The 20,108-nt window shown below is 26.9% G+C and overlaps 1 protein-coding gene across 3 annotated transcripts in view; it reads left to right on the top strand.

The window, feature by feature from the left end:
• Positions 1-10,036: 10,036 nt before the first annotated feature.
• The window catches only part of LOC100197033 (tubby-related protein 3), a 34,277-nt gene continuing 24,205 nt past the window's right edge, over positions 10,037-20,108 (top strand). Inside the window, exons 1-4 of one of the 3 annotated variants that reach the window (XM_065812072.1) lie at positions 10,037-10,282; positions 15,868-15,891; positions 16,104-16,173; positions 16,269-16,314. In XM_065812072.1, coding sequence (XP_065668144.1) covers positions 10,254-10,282; positions 15,868-15,891; positions 16,104-16,173; positions 16,269-16,314 — 169 coding nt within the window. In that variant the 5' untranslated portion in view covers positions 10,037-10,253. Of the gene's footprint in view, positions 10,283-11,288; positions 11,442-15,638; positions 15,722-15,867; positions 15,892-16,103; positions 16,174-16,268; positions 16,315-20,108 lie in introns of those variants that run through there. The other 2 variants (XM_065812071.1, XM_065812073.1) reach the window with 2 other exon arrangements.

Here is a 20,108-nt window from a genome sequence, read left to right as displayed (position 1 = left end):
ATCATTGTTCCAACGAGAAAAAACAATTTTTCAGTATGCACAGCAGTGCCAGTAGCTTTGTATGAAGACAGACTGGCTATATCAGCTGCAAAGTACAAAGACCTCCAAGTCCTCAAAAAATTTACCACCAATGAGGCATTCTATGATGCTCTGCCGTATGACGATAAAGTTGAAGATGAGGGTCAAGACCAGTGAATGTTCATGCATTTTTTATTTTTTTATTTGTTTAAAATAAAAAAATTTTAAAATTTAATGGTTTTATATAGTTATTTCTTATGTGTTACAATAGAAAAACAGGCAAAGTCCTAATCAACGGAAAAAACAGCAGAGTCCAATCTGAACACATTTTGAAAAAACAAAATTTTCCATGAGCTAACATGATTTTCAGAATATTTATTTGTTAAAATTTGATGCTTAAATGGATGACCTTCCCTTAAAAATTAAAAGAATTGACAGTTTCTCACATAATTTGTAATAAAAAGGTTTCAAACCTTTAATTTAGGTTTTCTCAAAATGTGAAAAATGTGACTCTGCTGTTTTTTCCATTGTGCTCTTCATATTTATGTGGTGTCTCCATTTAAATTTATAAAACATTTTTAAAATGTTATGAAACTATTATAACACCTTTTAAGTATCCAAGGCATAACAAAAATATATTTCAAAATATCCACAAGAGCTGAACTACTGTCATTTCTTCTAATGACGGAAAATGCAAGATAATTTTTGTCACGTCGAGACGCAACCTTTTAATGCGTATACCTAAAAGTCTATAAAATATTAAAACTAAATAATTTTGTTTTTAGAAACTGTAATGTATATGAAAATTTTTTAGTATCTTTAATTTTTAAACTTTTAGTTTTAAATGCACTAAAATCTGATGTTTTTCCCACAAAAAAAAGTCACGCCGTGACAACGTGGAATAGCCCACTAAAGCTGTTCGGAATTAGGGACTGTTCGGAATTAGGGAAATCTACGGTAGTTCTTTTTATAACTTTATTTCAAATCAGCTCTTATATATAATTTTTTTGTTTTTGTTTTTTGTACACCTTGAGGTTTTTATTGTCTTTTATCAAATTGTGTCATATTTTTGTTTTTTTTGTTTTTTGTTTTTTTTGTTTTTTGGCTTTTGTTAATTAAATAAAAATATATTTCAATTAATTTTTAACGGTATAATAAAATATTTATCTTATAAAACTACTGCTTTATAATGTAAAAATACGATGTAAACTACGGGGCTTAGTGAAAAGACTAGTTTTATCTTCTTTTTGCCCCGGCCATGTAATTATTTATTTATACATTTTGGTATTGTAGCATTTTTTAAACGGCGAAATATATATATTAAAAAAAAAAATGTCTTCATGGAACTTTTTGTAAGTACAGCTTTCTTTTTGCAAAAGCTGGAGGAACAAACAGTCAAGTAGTATTACTCAAGCTAGTTTCTTTATCTCGGAAAAGCTATTCAAAACTTTTGTGAAGTATAAAGCGTTATTGCAGCGCTGTGTTAGGTGAAAACAACGGAGCAGCTACAAAATTGCAGAAGATTCTAACAAACGCAATAAATAGTCATGTAGTGATTAATAGTCATAATAAATTAAATAGTCACAACCAATTAAAAATAAAGTTTCTCTTATTTTTAATTGCAAATGGTGAAATAAAGCGGTGATTTTTTAGATTTCGATTTTCGGCTACTCCCTACTCCCCTAAGGACAATGACCGATATCCGCCACTGTTCCAATAAATCCAACTTTCGTAAAGAAAAAGGAAATAGAATTAGGAAGGAAACATAAAATAGTAAGTTGATTTTTTATGTATGTTGGTGAACATGACATTCCTAGTTGGTACAGAAGCCCGTAAGACATCTATACAACGATTTATAGACGTCACAAGTCCATACAATGTCATTAAAACGTCCAACAAATGTTCTGTGCCACTGTGTTATATATTAAACAACATACTATTGCTTGCGTGAGATTTTATGTAAAGAAGAAGTTCCTAATTACTTAAATATGATTAGAGTTAACGTTCCCTAAACACAAAAAATGCTCTGAACTACTGTTTTATAAAGCTGTGAGAGTGATGTATTAACGCATAGAAAATTGGTGTCGTCAGTGAATCAATAGAATTAAAATCATTTTTATAATTTAAAACAAGTTGAAAACGTTGTGGAACACCACAAATAATAACTTTATTAATAAATTTAAATTTTGAAATCGTGCGCAGTTTTTATAATTAATGGTTATGATTTTAAACCCATTGATAAAAACAAATTGAGTACAATTTTACAATGAAAATGTATTATTAGCTAAACCCTGTATCACATAGTAATAAAACTTTATAATTAAAACCTTGTGATTCTATCTAAAAAGATATATTCTTAAACTTTGATCTCAAAATCTTTTTGAAAATCAATAAAGACGCCACCAGCAGAAGAGCCTCTAAGAGTTGCACCACCAATCATTTCAGTATTATATCAATAGTACTTTAAATCTGTTCAGTTGTTAAATTACCAAATTGGTGTCAAAATATGTAGACTTTTTTTTTTCGAAAACGAACGAATTTGACCGTGCACCTATTAGTTTATACTAACAACTATTTTTACCTATCATTAGCTTTTTCATAAAAATATTCATCTCGTTTTAGTCTCGAAATTCACTTGTGACGCAAACTGCGAATCAGTAAAATGCAAACTTTTTTTACTGATCGTTTATTTTTTGATTTAATATCATAATTTATTTAAACTTATATTCATCGATAAAATTTAAATTTCATACAATAATCTCGCCGGCTCGAGCCCAATAAGCGACATTGGTAAGAAAGAAGGCGCAGACTTCCTTGTAAAATGTTCTTTCTGAAACTCTGTAATAAGACTGTAAGGCATTCTGAGAGCACCTTGATAACCACATAAAAGTAAAAAAAAAAAAAAAAAAACGAGATAAAATGAAATAAAAGGGAGCGATAAGTATAAAGCTTCATTATATAAAGTTTGAACCCCCTCAATTCGAGGGGGTTACAAATTTTATAAAGTCATAATTTTTGAAAGCTAAGAGATTATTGTATGAAATTTAAATTTTTCAATAAATATAAATTTAGTTGAAAATAGTAAAAAAAAAAAAGTTCTCAAATTGTAGCTCTCTCGTTTGGGCCTGTTGAAATAAAAAAATTTTGAACTTTTTTGTTTTCAGACTCCTACCATCGCAACTTTTTGAAAAGCATCCTTATTTGATATAAGTATAAACATATAAGTGTTTGGAGTTAGTTCCATATCTGAAAGTTAGTTATCTCAAACATCAAAAAGGGCTGCATCCGCCCCTGCTTTTTAAAAAGTAAGAAAAAAAAAACAATCGAATAAAAACGAAATAAGTAAGAAATAAAAATTAACTAGATTAAAACAAAAAATCATTAAACTCTTAAATTTTATTGATCTTTATTTAATAAAAAAATATACATAATAAATATAATATTTAATAAAAATACGATACAACTAACATTAGATCAACTTTGTATTTGCATCGGGGAAAACAGCTGACGTTCACAATGTATTTACATACGTTGGCTCAACGTAAGTGTGCTAGCTGGGACGTGATTAAAAATAGTTAGAAAAGTGTCATTGATCCAACACATGTAGAAACATTGCGATGGTTAATTTTTTTTCCGATCTTAAAACAACGTTGATTCAATGTATAGAGATCAACGTTGATCCAATGTAAATAGATTAACGTTGATCAAATGCGTATAACCCCACATTGATTCAATGTATGTGGATTAACGCTGATCCAACATTTATAAATCAACGCTAATCCAATGTGTATGGATTAAAGTTAGATTATATATATTAGATCAACGTTGATCCATATACATTGGAATAACGTTGGATTATATACAATGGATCAACGTTGTGTTTACATCGAGAAAATGCAGATTTACAAATATATACTTGTATAATTTATAAAAATTATTTTTCATCCAAATACTTCAGTTGATTATGGAAATATATTTTGCTAGTACATTTTTCTCTTTCTTATATAACGAAATATCAAGCCACACGTAAAATAACCATGAACTCATTCGAGAACATTTAATCATATGAATTAGCATTGTCATTAAGCATATGCCGATTTATCGTAAATTACGGAAAAACGGAAAAAAATACATACAGAAACTTTTTAGTTGTAGTGGCCGTAGAGGTTTTCTCTGCTTTGTTTCTTAAATGATCGGTCTTGTCTTCATTTCTCTATTCTAATTTTCTACATCGCTCACTTCTGACTTTTTACATTATTATCTTCTTTTCTTCCTCAATATTTCTGTATCATCTGTATCAGTGCTCCGAAAGGAGAATGCTGGCGTGTATACGGGCTTGGATCATGAGATGACTCCGCACGGCATCCGCCGGAGGAGAATAAACCATCATACCCTTGATCGTAAATGGATGAAAAAAAAATATATATATATTTTATACTCTTCCTGGTGATCCAGCAATGGTGAAACTTCAAGTCGAAGATAAAAGCTAGATAAGTGTTTTTTACTAATTTATTATTGCTCTGTTCTTTAAGAACATTGAGCACTCTATTTGTAAAATACACTAACATAATTTACATATATATATATATATATATATATATATATATATATATATATATATATATATATATATATATATATATATATATATATATATATATATATATATATATATATTCAAACATATATGCGTTTCAATATATGATGTATATATGTATATGTATATATACTTTTTTCAATTTTATTTAGGTGCCCCAAAAAGTCCTTACTGTCTTATCACAGTGCACCGTGGTTGAGCATTTAATTGGAAGTTCACATCTCCTTCTAAACTGATGTCGCAAAACTTGCCCAGAGATGGCATATATATATATATATATATATATATATATATATATATATATATATATATATATATATATATATATATATATATATATATATGTGTGTGTGTGTGTATATATATGCACATATATATGTGTGTGTATATATATATATATATATATATATATATATATATATATATATATATATATATATATATATATATATATGTATATATATATATATATATACATGTATGTGTATATATATATATACATGTATGTATATATAGACAGGGTGATTTAATCAAAAGTATAAACTTTAAAATTGAAAAAAAATTGTAGATCAAATCGAATTATTAAGTCCGATACACCATTTTAAAGATAAATTAAAAGGAAATTGAGTGATAAGAATTTATTTTTTATTTTTTTGTCAATATGACCATCTTTTTGTAAAATTCAAAAACGTTGATTCCAAAGCCGAAGTGTTTTTTTTTTGGATTTCTCTCGTGATGTTCTCTTTTAAATCATCCAAAGTCTTCGGTAATGGCTTATAAACTTTAGACTTAAGATGACCCCATAGGAAATAATCACATGGATTGAGGTCTGGTGATCGTGGAGGCCATTGTTGCTTGGTAATGAATTTCTCCCCAAATTTACTTTGTAACCACTCTTGAACCATATTAGCTGTATGCGGAGTAGCCCGATCTTGTTGAAAGTAGTATTTTATGTGACTCTCAACTCTATAGTGCTTAGGCCAGAAAAAAATTTTAAGCATATCTAGGTAATTGTGCTGATTTACCTTTCCTTCGAAAAAGTAGGGTCCGTAGATTTTTCGGCATGAAATGGCACACCAAACCAAAACTTTCGCATCGTGCAACGGTTTCTCTATCCAATCCTCAGGTCTCTCATTCAGCCACATTCTGTTATTTTGCTTGTTGATCGACTCAGTAAGGTAAAAATAGGCTTCATCTGTAGTGATCAACCATTTGTGAACGTCCTTTTCCAAGTCCAGCCACCATTGAGCAAAAATGACCCTTTTTTCATAATCAAGTGGCAATAGTTGATGAGCACTCTGGTATTTATACGGTTTGAGTTGTAAATCTTTGAGAAGAATATCACGGCAAAGGCTGTATAAAATTTCAACATCAACTGAGGTTTTTCTGATCGACAATGTAGGATCTTCGAAGAAGAGTACTTTCAGCTTATTTCTGGCATTAATTCGAATGTCTCGCTCATTCCTCGGTTTTGGTGGCAAATCAAGTATTGTTCCGGTTGTATCAAATTTTTTAGATAACTTTGTGATAGCTGTTGCCGTTGGACATGGTCTGTTCTTAAATTTACTTCTATAAGCTCTCTGAACCAGACTTACGCTCTTCAACTCGACCATTTTTTTTGTTAAAAAAATGCGTTTTTGAAAATGGTATCTCATTGCTATGCTGTTATTTTAATTTTTTTGAAATTATTACCATTAAATTTCCTTTTTAATGAGTTTAATGTACTATCGCATGTAATGTATTTGCAAAAAAAAAAAATAGTTATGTTAATTTAAAGTTTATACTTTTGATTAAATCACCCTGTATATATATATATTTATATATATATATACATATATATGTATATATATATATTTATATATATATATATATATATATATATATATATATATATATATATATATATATATATATATATATATATATAAAACCTATTTTTGCAAAATAGGTTTTAAAAAAAAAATTTACTTTTTGTTTTTTAAATCTTAATACCTTAAAGTATAAGAATCCATCTGGTAAGGCAGCGCAGATATAAAAACGAGCTAACCATCTGGTTTGCGAGAGATTTTCTGATACTTTAAGCCTTATTGATTTATGGTTGTCGTTTGTACGTAATGCGGAAATCAAAACGGACCAACGATGAGTAGATGCAGAAAAAAGTTTGTAGAAAGCCTGAAGAAATCCAAAAGAATCTACTGCTGTGTCGCCAGACTCTGCAGAATGTATACCAATAAGATTTAATGAGTGGGCAGCACATGGGAGTAATCAGCCAAAGGATTAAAAAGCATAATATTTGCCTGCAAACTATTGTAATCAACATGTCTGGTATTAGACATGTTAATCACTTTTTGAAAGACTTCTACTGTCAAGAATATTTATTCCAAGATTCTCGAGCTTCTAATTTCAATATCCAGCATTGAGATAGCAACATGGCTTGTCTTTGGGATAAATGACAAGAAATATTCAACTGTAGTGACAGATGTTCAGCGGGACTCTGTGATAAAACCGTAAGGACTTCTTAGGGCACCTAAAAAATAAAAAAATTCATTGATTCCAATGAGCAAATATCGACTTTGACACATCAACCAAACCATCATGGGTGGGTAATTGAGAAGCGCAAGGGTGAGGGTCTTAAAACTTAAAAAATAATAATAATAAAAATTAGAAGTATTACGCTCTAACTTTTATTTATAAATTCGTAAAAAATAGACTGTTAGGCTTTCGCTCTGTTTCTGTGCACGATTAAAGATCACTTCAATTTTAGGGGTTGCAGCAATAACTTCGTTTATTTTCTTTTTTCCTCTGCTATTTCTTTAGGGGCTGTTCATTAAATATGTCAACAAAATAGAGGGAAAGGAAAGTGAAAGGTCTGAAATTTTTACAAATAAACACCCCCTGCCTGCCCCGCTCTTGATGTTTCTGTTAAGGTCCCATCTTACCCCACTCACACATCCTACGGCTATACACGCTAGTATAACATATTTTATATATATATTAGTATTATCTCATCTGTTGCAGGCAACAACGTTAAACGCCAAAGAATGAGAAAGCTATAGTAACTTCGGGACTGCACTTTCATTTTGCAGTTTCGTTAGATTATTAAGTTTAAATTTTGTTCAATGTATTTGTTCAAGCTATTTTTAAAAGAGTTTGTGTTTTGCTGCATGACAACATCATCTGGTAGTGTATTCCAAATCGAAGCGACTCTATTGTTAAAGAAATGATACCGTTGAGCACAGTTCTTTATGATTTCTCTGCAGTATTGCAAACGTTGGTCAGCTCGTGGAGAGACCTTCATAGGTTCTCTGTACCAGACTGCTTTATTTTTAAAATTCTCTAGTTTGTATTATTGAAATAGATCTCACCGTTGGCGTCTCTTTTCAAGTGATGAGCATTTAATTGCTGAACAGCGAATAGAGTAATTAAGGTTATGAAGATTGTGTGGTATCTTTGAAGCACGTTTTTGAATTTTCTCTAAAATTTTAATATCTTTTTTTAAATAAGGCGACCATATTGACACTGCATACTCTAAATGAGGTCGCACATAAACTTTATAAAGTTTACTCCATATAGTAACATTTCTAGATATAAATGTATTTTTTAGAATTCCAAGCATTCGATTAGCTTTATATGATGCTTTTGTGGCTTGATCATGAAACTTAAGATCAGATGACAAAACTATACCTAAATCTTGCTCAGTTGTTGTTACTTCAAGCTTAATTCTCTGGTGTGTGCTAAGGTCATTTATATAGTCATCAAATTTTAGTAAATTAGAACTCCCTAGAATATGCATTACTTTACACTTACTTTCGTTGAGTTGTATTTGCCACATTCTTGTCCATTCTGTAATCCAATTAATATCACTCTGCAGTCGTTCACAGTCTTTTTTGCTTTCAATTGTGGCAAGTATCTTTGTGTCATCAGCGTACATTTTACAAATATTGTTTATCTTATCAGGCAGATCATTAACGTATATAATAAACAAAGTAGGTCCTAACACAGAATCCTGAGGAACACCACTAGTGACAGGAACCCGCTAGTAACAGGAAATATATATATATATATATATATATATATATATATATATATATATATATATATATATATATATATATATATATATATATATATATATATATATATATATATATATATTGTGCAAATATCTGATATTTTCGTATTTTTTAAATTTTTATTTTTATTTTTTTTGTCTTTATTTTTTTTTTTTTTGGTTTACATTATTCATATGTCGTGATTTACAAGTAACATAACCTTTGAGTCTGGAAGAGGATCATATCGATCTCGTTGCCAGAACCATATAAAAGTTATAATATAAATATAGTATAAAATAATACAGGTAGTTTATAACAAAACAACAATGCAAAACATTTGAAAAAATAAATGGTAAAATAATATCTCAAAAATATTTCCATATATTATCCGTTGAAAAAATAATATTTTTTAACTTATTTTTTAAAACAGAAAAAGAGATAAATCTAAATTAGGCTGGACAATTTTATTCGAGACATAAGGTGCTCGATAATCTATTACAAAATTGATTAAACTTTGTTTGACAAAAGGGTTTCTTTAAATAGTTATCATTTTTCAAGCTATATTTATTCTTTACTTTAAAGGTAAATAGATCTTTAAAAGCATGTTATAAAGGGTTGTTCATATGACAAAACGTAAAACATAAAGTATTATACAAGTTAAGTTCAAATACGTTTAATACATTCATATCTTTGAATAAAGGTTTTTTTTTATTTCTAATCTTTTTTTATTTCTACTTCATCGATATAAAGTTTAGGTAAATCATTAGGCAAAAAACGTTTTTTTTTTTGAGGAGTGGAAAAGGATCCACTTTGTTTTGTCAATATTTAAGGTTAGTTTGTTGCATTTAAACCAAGTAGAAATTTGTATAAGTTCTTTATTCATATATTTATGTCTTTGTTTGGTAAAAATAAATTGGTATTGTTTGCAAACATGTTGCAAACATGATCAATTTACCAGTTATTCCGTGGAATCCAAGTTTTTTAAGTAAGATATCATGATTGACTGTATCAAAAGCCTTTGATAAATCAACAAAAGCACCAAGTGTTTATTGTGATTTAGCGAAAGAATTTGAGACTTTACGTGTAATCTGAATAATGTGAATAAAATACGTGTAATCTGAATAATAATGAATAAAAGTTCAGTTGAACTATTTTTTTTAAACCCGAATTGATTTTTATATAGTAAATTATTTGAAATCAGGTAGTTGTATGTCTTTTCGAAGATGATTTTTTCTAATATTTTTGAAAACGTAAGAAGGATAGAAATAGGGCGATAATTTTAGACTTAAATTATCCGGATAAGTTGATCCGAAACCGGCAGCCACTCAGCTTAAAAATACCTAAAATTCATTTTCAGACAGTGTGACCTAGCATAAAATATATAGCAAAAGGAATAATAATGTAAATAAGTTTTAAAGACTTTAATTTTTATAAACAATTGAAAATAAGAATACGGAATAAATCAGAAAACAAAAACGGCACCAATAATAAAAACACTAACTTTTATTAAAAATAGTTCATATAAGTTCAAAAGATTATTATTAGTCTTGAAAAAATAATTGAAATTCAATATTTAAAATATCGCCATGGATCCATTCAGAGAGGAATCAACAGGGTGAGTTCATGAGGCGATGTTCACACATTTATAGTTGTTTTGCTAATATGTTCTTGTAGTTTTATTGATATTGTCAATTTTAATAAAACTGAAAAATTTTTATAATTTTTTATATCTTATATCAATAGTAATGCTCATATAAAATATATCATAATCAGTAATACATAATATATACATATATATATATATATATATATATATATATATATATATATATATATATATATATATATATATAAACTATATATCAATAGTATTACTTACATATTGTATTATTGGCGATTATATAGGAATAAACTACAGTATAATAATAAATAGTAGTATAAACATTGACAATAGAATTTAAGATTTTTATACAACAAATTTTAGATTTTTATATTAACAAAGATTAACTAATTTCACTAGTTTTATTAGTAAAATAAATTTTGTAATTTCTTAATTAAACTATTACTAATTAAATTTCATCAAAATGCTAACTAGTATTTTTTTTAAATCAATTTGATAGTTTAGCATTTTTTATATAAGAATAATTAAATAAGTTGTTACTAATATATTATTGTTTATGTATAATAAATATTTGTTGGATCCAACAAATGATATTAATTCTAATAAATTGAATCCACTTGCTTTTTATCTAAAGTTTTTCTTTTTAATTTATAAATTTTTTTTTTAATTTAATTAAAATTTTTTGCATAATCTTTAAATTTTAAAATCAAGATTAAAAGAATTTAAATCATTTTTTTGTAATTAATAACCTCAAGTATTGAACATTATCATGGGTTTTACTTATAAAAAAATAGTGTCAGTTAAGGATTTTTATTGGATTATAATCCAATATTATTTACTGTTTATCAAATAATTGAAAAAAAAAAGTTTTTTTGTTAATTATCTATTCCAGGAAACTTCACCATTTTTTCCCTCAAATAATTTTTTTTGTTATTTAACTGTTATAAGTTTAATATTAATAAAGTTTGTTTTCATTTTTATCTAAAGTCAGGATTTTTTCATGCTTGAATACATGACACTTTCTGGCATTGTGAAAACTCCTTTTTTAAGTATGTTTATGTGCTTATATCAAATGTGTGCTTATGTCAAATGAGAATGTTTTGCAAAAAAAAAAGTGGTGGTTAGAACTTGGGAACAAAAATACCCCAAAAAGGTTGTAGGTTTTTACTTGATTGAGTTTAATACTTAGTTTGTTGTTGATTTTGCAATTTTGTTAATAAATTTATTATAATACTGAACAGTGTCACTGTGACAATGTTCAATATTACGACTAGTGGGAGGACACAGGATTTTTTCATGTTTCAGATATGATATTTTCAGGTATTATTAAAACTTCTGCTCATATGATATAGGTATGGCATGTACTGCAATTTATCTTAGAAACTTTATCACTCAGAATCTAGTAATACACTCAGAATCTAACAATCATGTAAAGTTTATGCAATAAATATTCATATTGTGGTGTATAGAGCAGAAGGACAAAAGTAAACAAAATTCTTAATAACTACATGCTGCTTAAAGACTACATTTATTTATTCAGTTTTTTAAATACAGCATTTGAAGAACTTTTAGAAGATTCTTTTAAACTTTTTCAGAGATTATTGATATTAAATATTTAGCTCTCAAGTGTTGCTTTTCTTTATTTTATGAATGAAATTGCTGTTAAAGAAAAAGAAAAAGTTTTTGTAAAGATATTTAATGTGCGCTTGCACCATTAACATTTCCATGACTAATGTTTCTAAAGATATTTTGTACATAAAGAATTAAATATTAGTGTAGCAGGCCTTGTTAGCACTAATAAATGTAACTCATCTTTGATATTTACATCGTTAAAAGTTAAATTGCTTCATTAGCGTATTTTATAAAGTACGACATTGTAATTAAATTTAATTTTAAAGCACATTAAAAATTATTTAAACTAATTTAAAAAAAATTACTGATAAAAGATTAATTCGGTATTAGAAAAAAATTATATCCTTTAAATTTATTTCTTAAAACTTATGCTTAACTTAAATCTTATACTTAACATAATCTTTTGTTTGTTTATCACTGTTTATAATTTTTGCAATAAAGATTATAAATAATTTATAGACTTTATCAGTAACCAATAAGATATTCATAAACAAAATTTATGTTCATAAATAAATATCAAAAGAACTTTACATGATATTAAATTAATAAGAAACAAAATATTTTAAATATATTTGTTAAAAGAGTTCTTTTAAACAAAACAACACTTCTCTCTTTTTTAAAAGAAAAAATGTTTTTAGTTTGCTTTCATATATTTTAATCTACGATTAGATTTATATTTTATGTAATGAATTAGTTAGCAAGAAAAAAATTTCTTCTTTAATCAATATTGCAAGACTATTTTACGTTCATTTGGAACTAAATTTTACATTTTAGTAACTATTTTACATTCCTTTAAAACTAAATTTAAATTTTTAGAATTATATCAAATTCTAAGTCTTTTTTAAAAAAATGTTTATTAAATAATAGTTGCGGTTAAATGCTTTTTTTAAGACCTAATATTTTTTGAATAAACTTCACATAAAGTTATTAAAAGAAAGTTTAAATATTCCAAAATAAAAATTTTTTTGCTTAAGGTAAAACTGCTGAATGCATATGCAAATCACCATTTTGTACATAAAATGCAAGCTGCATAATACTTCATAACAAGGTCTGTGTAGTATGGGTTTATCTTAATTCACAATTGTTGTAATATTTAATTTAACTCTAATTATTTTAATAATAGTTAAAATTACAATCAGAGTTGTATTGGTGCAATCAGAAATTTCAATCTGACACAAGAGTTGAAGCTAGCAAATTTTCTTTCAAAGCACATTGCACAGAATCACATTATGCTTTAACAGTTATAAATTGGTAAATCTTTGCCAATAAAAATTAGGATTCTCTAATCTCTAATAGCTGAACAATTTTTCATCACTTCATTAACTAAAACTAAAAGTTTGTATTTTAGTCTTCTTTGAATGTGTTTGAGTGGTAGAGATACGCATGTTCATAGACAAACCATTCTGAGTTTGGTGATTATGGAATATGTCAAATATGTTTGTGTATTTTACAAAAAAAAAAAAAAAAACACTTAATGCTCCTAAAGAACACAGCAGTAATAAATTAGTAAAAAAACACTCATCTTACTTGAGCTTCTACTATCAGTTTATAATGTAATGGTATAGTTTTTTACCTGTATATCAAGTGAAGGTTTTTCAATGATTTATGATTATAGTGTTTTTTTATTTAAGAGTAATATATTTGCTCACTTTATGTTTTCAAATACTGATCTAAACTCAAAAACATCATCCAATATCATCATTATTATCATCGCATCAGCCCTTTGAATAGCTGATTTAACTTCACTTTAGCTTGGTCCACTTACTTTATTTCAGTTGAAATCTTAACTTAGCAATTTTTTAATAAGAGCCATCCACCTTTTTTTGCCTCAAGTTCATTTATATAAATTGTTCAATTTAACCCTTTTAACAATGTCTTTCTTGACCATTTGCTTTCAGATTCTGGAGACTGCATTTTTTTAAATGTAGAATTTCACCTAGGGTTCAGACTATTGTAACTGTAATTGTAAAAATTAAATACAATAGCAAAAAATTTCTAGCAACCATTTACTAGTAAACAACCGTGGCTATGGCTGGGGCCTGGTTTGATAACACATAGCCGCGACCGAGGCCAGGTTCAGAAAATCTGGCACACATTTTTGATAGTCACTATCAAAATTTGAATCTTATGGTAAAAGCATGAAGAAATGCAATAAAGGTCTAATAGCCTTAACTGTATATTCATTAGAAAATGAATTATATATGTTTTATGCTAGAAAATGAATGCTTGTATCTTATAAGTTGGTTGCCCCCTTCCCCTTTGATTAGTGCCACCCCAAACCCCCTCCCCCTCACCTAAGTAAGAGTGGGGGGGGGGGGTCCAGACCATTTATAGACCACTGATTGCTTATAATAAAATAGAATTTAAAGAAATAATGGTTTTATTTTGAAATTAATTTAGATATTTAGTATCTAATTTTCTAAATTAATTTTGAGACCTTTATTTGAACAAAAATGGTCTCTAAAAAGTTACTGCCCCCTTTATTTGTGCATCTGTCTACTATAAAGACCAGATCAAGGAGAGGACAACCAACCATACCTTTCATTTTATTAAGAAATGACTTATAATTAGTTCTACCCTTCACATAGGCCAGTTAACAGATTAGAGGGGCACTGGTTTCTAGTAACACTTTCAACCGTTGATGATTGAAAAATAGAGTTACTTAAAAATGCTGGCATTTTTAATGTGGGATCGACAAGTTTATAGTGTTTGCATTTACAGATAGTTGGGTCTAATGGTCTTATATGCTGTTAATCTTAGATCAAAACAAAGTGTTAGAAAAATTTACAAGCATCTCAAAATGGCTGAAAAATGGACTTTTTAGGTAAGTGGACATTTTGCTTTTAGATATATTTAAGTTCTAAACTGCAACAAGCTACCTATATTTTGCCCATTTATTGCAGACAGTAGTAGCTAATCAGAAAACTTATCTGTAAAAACTTTTGGATGAATAGAATAATGCTACAGTTAGTTTCAATTTGGCATATTTTAGCAATTTTAGGATTTTTTCCAAAGTTGAGGAGGTCATAATTTTTTTCTAATTTAAAACAAGTTAATAAAACCACTTTTTTAAAGAGAGAACTATCCAGAAAATAGTTCTAGAAAAAATGAGACACTTGTTGAAAGTGAGAAAAAAGTTATACAGCTCTAAAGTAGTCTGTTGTGACCATTTGTAAATTGAGGGGGGCCACTGTGTCTTGTTTCTAAGGCTATAACTTCTGAACTGTTGTACGTGGAAGTCTGAAATTTCAAATTTAACCTATCTATATAATGCACATAACAATATGTAAAAAACAGAAAAATTAGAGATGGTGCCCCACAAAGTTTTCTTTAAATTGGTTGAAATATAACGATTTGACCCTAATATTCATTTTCATGCAGTTGATGTGCTTTAAAAAATCTTTCTCAAGAAGACTGTCTCATTTTGTTTATTAAATATTGCTATTTATTGCAAACAATTATTTTGCAAAAAGAAAAATCAGTAGAATTGAAACCTGAATATCTAAAGAACTCTAAGGAGTTCAACTTTTATGTTTGTTTTTTTAAATATTGATATGCATATAAATTAAATTTAAATATAAAGATAAAGAATTTAAATATAAAGATATAAAGGCAGTATTTTGTTTATATTTGTTATTTACAATGACATACTATTTAATTGCTGCTTTTTTTTTAAAACTTGGTTGTATCTAATAACAGATATTTCTTCTCTTTCTAGTGCAAATAGTTTTACTTAAACATAAAGTTTTGATTCCAACTAAACCGCGCTAAACTTTTATTTAAATTGGTTCTAGGATAAAAGTTAGTTTATTTGGATAATATTTTCAGAGTTAAATGATTATTGTTATCTATATTATAAAATGATTAAAAAAAAACTGGTTTAATGCAGTAGTTTTGTTGCTAATATTTTATAAACTTTATTATTTTTATTTTGGGTTTCACTTTAGATACACTGGGACAGTCCCTGGAAGGTATGTTTCTTAAATTTCAAAATCTTCACAAATTGAGAAACAATTTTTTTTCCTTAATTTATAAAAATTCTTTAACTACTGTTTTTTCATGACTTTCTATATGTCTAATTATTTTTATCAAATATCAGTTATTTACAATGCTACAATTAATCATCTGAGTATTATAATTTACCTTGCAGTTTATAAGACTTTAGAAAATAATTTTTTTATAGTATCATGGATGATAATGATGAACAAGCATTTAGTCCCTCAAATCTTCGCCAGCAAAAACTTGAGCAAGAGGTTGTGTTTTATTAAATGTCTGAAAATTTAAAGAATATATTATTTTAGATTTGCTATTTTTATAATGAAATTTGTAATATTTTAAATAATTTTAGAGGAAAAGAATGGCAGCAAAGCAAAAGGAAAAAAGAATAAGTTCAGGTACATCCTTGTAAACCTAACAGTTTCAAATATGCATCTTGTTATTACATCTTGACATATTATGTCATTGCTATGCAATAGCAATGATGCAATAACGCTTGCCAAAAAAGAAGGCGTTTTTTTTTTTAAATTGCAAATCTTTTTTGTTCATCAAATACTTATCAAAAATTGTGAAAACACTTTAAAATAAAATTTTTGCCAGCTAATATGTCTTTGTATTTTGTCAAACATGCTTTTATTTGTTTATTTATCTACTTGGCTTTCAAAGAATTTAAAAAATTAAAAAATATTTTTGTATTTTCTGCAAGTTGAGTTTTTCATACTTTATTTTAAAACATGATTTCTTCTGATTAAATAAACCTTTTAATCTAATTTTCAGGACATATTTTTAACAACATAAAAATTTATTTGATAGATTTTATTTAGTTATTTTCAAAATATGATTTCTTCTAATTAGATGAAGCTTTTAATCTAATTTTCAGGACATTTTTCCAAAAACATAAAAATTTATTTGATAAATTTTATTTAGATATTTTTGAAACTCATTTTATTTAGTTTTAACTTCTTTAAATGCTTGTAAATAATATAAATTTAAAAAAAAAAACAAAAAAACTTTACTTTTAAAAGAAATAATTAAAATTCTACCTGTCAAATGGTTTAATGATAATCTATTCAACAGATATGGAAAGTTTTGATTTGTGGTTCTTAAATCTAAATCAAGACAATGTGTTTCGAAAACACAAGAATTAGGTGTTTTTTTACATTGTTTTTGCAACTTTATAGATTTTTGGTAAAAGACACTAGAGTTATTCTATTTTTTATTGTTATTTTTTTATTTTGCTTTTATTATTTAAAAACTCTTTATTTACATTTTTACTGCTGTATAATATTTATTAGGAAAGTTACAAAAATCTTTTCATAATAAATATTAGGAAAATTACATTTGTGAAGGTAAATGTCATTTTGAAGATACTTTAAAATAACTTGTTACTGTTTTTTAATAAGGTAATTAAAAATACTGTTATAAAACTAAAATTGCTCGTTAAGTGAAAGTTACAACATCAAAAAATCAAAAATGAAAATTGCAATGAAACATATCATTCAAATTTTATTTGTATAAAACATAAAAAGGATTATAATATTTACATAATTTTTTTTTTAGTTTTTTATTTAAAATTTACTAATACAAAAGTTTTACAAACTAAAAATTACAAATACAAAAATTATTATTTTTTCAAATTTACAAAAACAAAAATTATTATTTTTTCAAATTTACAAATACAAAAATTATTAATTTTTCAAATTTATTAATACAAAAATTATTATTTTTTCAAATTTATAAATACAAAAATTAATATTTTTTCAAATTTACAAATATAAAAATTATTATTTTTTCAAATTTATAAATACAAAAATTATTATTTTTTCAAGTTTGCAAATACAAAAATTATAATTTTTTCAAATTTATAAATACAAAAATTATTATTTTTTCAAATTTACAAATACAAAAATTATTATTTTTTCAAATTTACAAATACAAAAATTAATAGGTATTAAAATTTGCAGCTTAAATTTACTTGCCGCCTTTGTGCAATGAACAAATCTCACCCTGTTCCTTAAAAGCCATTGTTGCTTATTTAAAATAATTCTAAAATAGCATGTCGCCGCTCTTTTAACTAACATTCTATTCCACTGAAATAGGCAAGCCAAGCAAATTGCTTATCTGAAAACTATTGAACTATTGGTTCACTTATTGTCAATGACGTTTTGAGGCACAATAAAATTGTATTGTGATTTAAATATCATATTTAATGCAATATTATTAGAAGTTACTGGTTTTTTACTTGGAAGTTACTGTTTGTTTTTAATTTAAGTGTTCTACATACATAATTTAAGTGTTAAATTAAACATTCCTTTATTGTTGAACAGTTTATTATCACATCATTGAGTGCATTCCAATGATTAGTAGCACAAATACTGAAGAAATGTTTACAATTTGTGTTGTTTTCATGTACAAACTGTACATGAAAACAACATAAACCTCTTTTACCAGCTTGAACTGTTTGAATCACAAGTTTAGTATGCCAAACATGTAAATGAGAGAGAGTTCAAATGAATTGATGTGCAAGGAAAAAAAACTAGATAAAGAATTTTAGAGAAAGGATAGATACAGTAAAAGAATGCGACTTTGCTGAATTCAAATGAGAATGACTTTTGGTTGAGGTAACTAAAAAACTAGATGAATAAAGAGTTTTAGAGAAAGGATAGATATATTAATAGGACTTTGCTGAATTTAAATAAGAATTAATTTTTGATTAAGATAACTAGAGGTTATAGCTCATTTGACCAGCAACCATGATAGTATTTGTAGAAAAGAGAAAGAGTTGCAACTTTACGACAATGGGACTGTCACTAAAGCTGGATTTTTGACCATGTCTTAAAGAGAAAGAGCATCATTAGAAGAACCAGCCCAAATATGACAACAGTGTCTCATACAGGAATGAATAAGAGATTTGTAGAGGTAGAGGATAGAATCAGGAGAAAGAAAATGACAAGCACTAAATGACAAAGAGAGATAACCCTAGCAGCTTCTAAGTTTAACACTAAGAGGGGCATCCAGTTTTAAAAAAATTGCTTCAACTTTTCTTGAATGTTAATTATTATTCAGATAAGATAAAAACTTATCCTCACAAAGTATTTAATCATGGGTGATAAAAAAACCTCACAAAGTATTGAACCATGGATGATATACCTAGAAATAATGTATTGTTTAATATAATATATTTAAAGTAATATATACATTACCAGCCCTCGAGATTAGGATTGGCATTCAGCAATGCCTACCTAACTCCCAACCTAGAAGTGTTTGAGGTTTTATGTTTTATGGTAAAACCTTTGTGTCAAATTTTTTTCCCAACCTGATGCCGACCTCAACTTTGCTATTTCCAAAGGCTGCATTACATTTAATCACAACCTGTTACATTATCATTTAATCATAACATTTACTTCAATCAAACATGATATGTTTTAAATAATGTCCAACAAGTCAAATAATATTCAAAGTAATATAACTATTGATGTCATGACATGATGAAAATTGAGGTTGCTTATTATTCTTAAATTACTGTTGTATTATTTTATTAGTAATAGATAATTATTTAATATCAATGCAACACATTTGTAACTATATAATTTATAACTAAGTTAGTAACAACATCAGGCACAAATACAGGGGGAGTTAAGTATCACACACTCCTTTTATTCAGGTGAGAGATGCCCTCCTCCAGTATACCTCTTACGATTACTCCACATTACTAAATCCTAGATTTATCATTGAACAATAACAGTTTTTTAAACTACTTCTTAGCCATGTTAAAAATGCATTAATTATTATGCATTATGAGGTTTTATTTGTATTTTTGCATTAAAGCAAATGAAAGCTAAAGGTTTATTCCCTTGCACCATAAGAGTCTTGCAATCCTATGCAGTACCTTGCAGAATAGCCTATGGTTTATGTTGCTTTTTAGGTGAAGCATAAAAGAGAAAAAAAATTCCAATTTTAAGAAGTGAACAAAATGTTTAATTTATAATATTAACAAATATTGTTTCAATACATTTTTACATTTTTATATAAACATTGTTATATGCACTCATTTTTTTTTTATTACACAACAGCAACATGTTAAATGTGGCTATTTTCTATGTGCTATTCTATTGCAAAATAATCTATGATTTATGTTCCTTTTAAAGTAAAAAATAAAATAGAATAAAATTTCAAATTTTAGGAAGCGAAG

This window comes from Hydra vulgaris, chromosome 12 (assembly GCF_038396675.1).
Source record: "Hydra vulgaris chromosome 12, alternate assembly HydraT2T_AEP".
Classification (NCBI taxonomy): Eukaryota; Metazoa; Cnidaria; class Hydrozoa; order Anthoathecata; family Hydridae; genus Hydra; species Hydra vulgaris.
This window is presented reverse-complemented; position numbering and strand designations above follow the sequence as displayed.